We start from the raw sequence: 3,341 nt of genomic DNA on the forward strand, positions 1-3,341 counted from the left end.
GCACCGTGACAGGCCGGGGCTGCCTCCAGAGTGCAGCACAGCTGGACAAAGCCCTTGGCTTTGGTTGGCTTTGGTGACTCCGTGAGCCCTGGGGATGGAGCTGGTGCTCCTGCAGTGACAGCTGTGCCCATGTCCGTGAGATGTCCCTGCTGCCACCCGTGTCAGGCAGGCTGGGCAGTCCCGCTGGGGGACTCTGACAAAGGTGCTGCCACCACCGAGTCTCCAAATCCGTGTGGAAATCTCCAAATTCCCTGGGATCCAGCACAGCAGAGCCAGCACCAGAGTCCAGGGCGGCCTCAGCTCCCACCAGAGCCCCCGCAGAGGGTCCCGTGCCCCTCCTGGCCGGTGAGTGGTGTCCTGGCGGTGCCCAGCCCTGTGCCAGGATGGCGTGGGCAGGGCTGGGAGCTGCACAGACCTGGGGGGGTCAGCACAGTGCCCAGGGCCAGCCCTGCACGTCCAACAGTCCGAGCATCTCCCGCCTCCACCATAAATAAATAGCTTAAATAAATAAAGTGACAGATCCGGGCCGGGGAGGGGCAGGGGAGGGAGGGGGGGAGGGAGGGAGGGAGGGAGGGGCAGTCCCCGCCGGGCCGTTCGTGTCTCACAAACACACGCACACAAAGCAGCTGCAGACAAGGACGGGCTGGGCCGGGCTCGGCCGGGCCTCCCTCGGCCCCCTGGGGCTCAGTCCGGAGCAGGTGCCAGGAGTCACTCCTGAGCTGGCATGGCTGGCACCGCTGGCACGGCTGGCATCGCGGCACACGGGGCGCTGGAGGCGAGGGACACGTGTGTGGTGGAGGAGGGCAGCGACCGCGGCGTCGGGCACCTGGGGGACAGAGGGGATCGGAGCTTGGCTCTGCTGCCCCTGCCGCCTGTGGGCCCCCAAATCCCCAAAATCCAGTCGTTTTCTCCATCATCTGCAGGCAGCACCCTGTGCTGGGCAGGGCAGTACCTTGTGGGGATGGTATACACGTATCATGGAATCATGGAATGGTTTGGGCGGGAAGGGACCCCAAAGCTCATCCTGTTCCACCCCCTGCCATGGGCAGGGACACCTCCCACTATCCCAGGGTGCTCCAAGCCCCGTCCAACCTGGCCTTGGACACTGCCAGGGATCCAGGGGCAGCCACAGCTTCTCTGCCCAACCTGTGCCAGGGCCTGCCCACCCTCACAGCCAAGAATTCCTTCCCAATCTCCCATCTGTCCCTGCCCTCTGGCAGTGGGAAGCCATTCCCTGTGTCCTGTCCCTCCATGCCTTGTCCCCAGTCCCTCTCCAGCTCTCCTGGAGCCCCTGCAGGCTCTGGAAGGGGCTCTGTGCTCTCCCTGGATCCTTCCCTTCTCCAGGTGAGCCCCCCCAGCTGTCCCAGCCTGGCTCCAGAGCAGAGGGGCTCCAGCCCTGGCAGCATCTCCGGGGCCTCCTCTGGACTGTCTCCAGCAGCTCCACGTCCCTCCTGCACCGAGCTGTGCACGATGACAACTCAGCGTGAGCCACATTTTAAACTCCGATCCCCCCCAGCAACTCAGGGCCAGCCTCAGCCCCAAAAGAAGCAGGGGATTTGTCTGCCCCAAGCCCCCCCTTTGTCCCCAGGGAGCCCCCCAGCCGTGCCATGGCCCCCCCTGCTCGCTCACCAGGAGCGGGACTTGCGCAGGCGGGAGGCCGCCGGCCGCTCCAGGAGGCTGTCCAGGCGCATCAGCCGCTCCAGGTGCAGCGCCCGCGGGTCCTGCTCCGCCGGGTCCCGGCTCCGCTCGAACTCGAAGATGGCCGGGGGGGAGAGGTCCAGCTCCAGGAACATGATGTTCTCGGCCTGCAGGGACGGGGAACGCGGGAACGGGCACAGCAGTCACCACGTGGCACGAGCGGCCCCAGGGCCAGCGAACCCCGGGGCCAGGAGGAGCTGCTCCTGCTGGGAAGCAGGGCCCTGCTCTGCTGCTGGGGCACAGCAGAGCTCCACACCGGCCCTCAGCTCCGCTCAGGCTCTCCTGGCCTTTCCCAGGGCTCTCCTGGCCCAGCTCCCAGCGGGTCAGGCCGAGCAGCCCTGTCCTTCCCAGCAGCAGGAGCTGCTGGAACCAGGGCCAGCAGCTCCAGGAGCAGCTGAGAGCAGGGATCTGCCAAGAGGCGGGATAAAGCTGGGAGCTTGAGCTGACGTATCCCAGGTGATCATGAGCTTTGTTTACTCCATCTTCTGTCCCAGTGTTTGTCTGTCCATCCACCCATCTATCCATCCACCCACCCACCATCCACCTCCACCTCTCCTTCCATCCAACCATCCATCCATCCACCCACCCCAGTCCATCTATCCGTCCATCCACCCACCCCCATCCCGTTCATCCCACGACCCCACCATGCCCCCAGCAGATGCCAGCGCCCCGTGGCGTACCCGGAAGCGGGGGTGGGACCTCATGGCCATGGCCACGCGGGCGTACTGGCTGATGGGTCTCTTGTAGCCCACGGCCGAGGTCGGGCGCCTCTTCATCTGGGAGCTGTTCCTGCGGCACAGGCGGGGGAGAACCCGCGTGAGGGAACACGAACTGACCACGGCCGTGTCCGAGAGGGGACCGGGGGAGCTCGAGGCCCTGCCCCTGGGGCTTGGCTTGGGGGGGATTCCCACACGTGGGCACCTGCAGGGTCCCAGCCCTGGGGACATCGGTGCCCACGGGCCATCAGCGCTGGGGCAGCGCCTGGGCCGGGGCCAGGCCGGGCACGTACCCTCCGGTGGGCACCAGCGGCTGGAACTTCCACTGGTCCTCGTCACCGTCGAAGTACAGGCGGTTCATGATCTTGTTCTTCTCCTCGGGGGGGATGAAGTTCTCAATGATCAAGTACCTGAGGCAGAGACCGGCCGAGAGAGACGGGAGGGAGTGGCGGGGGAAGGAGCAGGGCAGGAAGGAGTTAATGCGACAGGAGGCAGAAAACAGGGAGAGGAAAAGGATGGCAGGAAGAGAGGGAGACAGCGCAGGGAGAGGAAACATCCAGAGGATGAAAATGCGATGGAAGTGGAGAGGTTGAAGGAACAAATGCAGCCACGGAGAGGGGAGAGGCAGGAGAGGAAGGGCGGGGGGTGACAGTCATCAGAGAGCAGCCAGGACTCCTGGGAGCTCTGGGGCTCCAGGCAGGATCAGGACCACCTGAGCACCTGCCTGACCCAAAAATCAAGGGAAGCTCAACGATACCAAACGGACCCCGAAGGAAATCTTTTTTTTCCCACGTTTTTTGGGGCAAATCGAGCAGCTGCCAAAAACTGTTTCCAGTCGACGAGCTGCTCCTCCGAACTGCAGCTTCTCAACGGCCACGTGTGGGGAGGGAAGAGGGGAGAACGGGAGATGGAATTTTGTTTCTAGTA

At 64.6% G+C, this 3,341-nt stretch overlaps 1 protein-coding gene across 1 annotated transcript; it reads right to left on the reverse strand.

Annotated features, from left to right (window-relative positions):
• Positions 1-293: 293 nt before the first annotated feature.
• Positions 294-2,824, reverse strand: LOC114071472 (kinesin-like protein KIF3C; the record flags this gene model as incomplete). The annotated part of the gene is made up of 4 exons (XM_027909305.1): positions 294-826; positions 1,630-1,805; positions 2,379-2,487; positions 2,708-2,824. Coding segments are annotated over 4 exons (520 nt in total), but the record flags the coding sequence as incomplete, so codon positions are not given.
• Positions 2,825-3,341: the final 517 nt, after the last annotated feature.

This window comes from Empidonax traillii, unplaced genomic scaffold (genome assembly GCF_003031625.1).
Source record: "Empidonax traillii isolate 1590-97213 ecotype Southwest subspecies unplaced genomic scaffold, ASM303162v1 scaffold2034:size41634, whole genome shotgun sequence".
NCBI classification, from domain to species: Eukaryota; Metazoa; Chordata; class Aves; order Passeriformes; family Tyrannidae; genus Empidonax; species Empidonax traillii.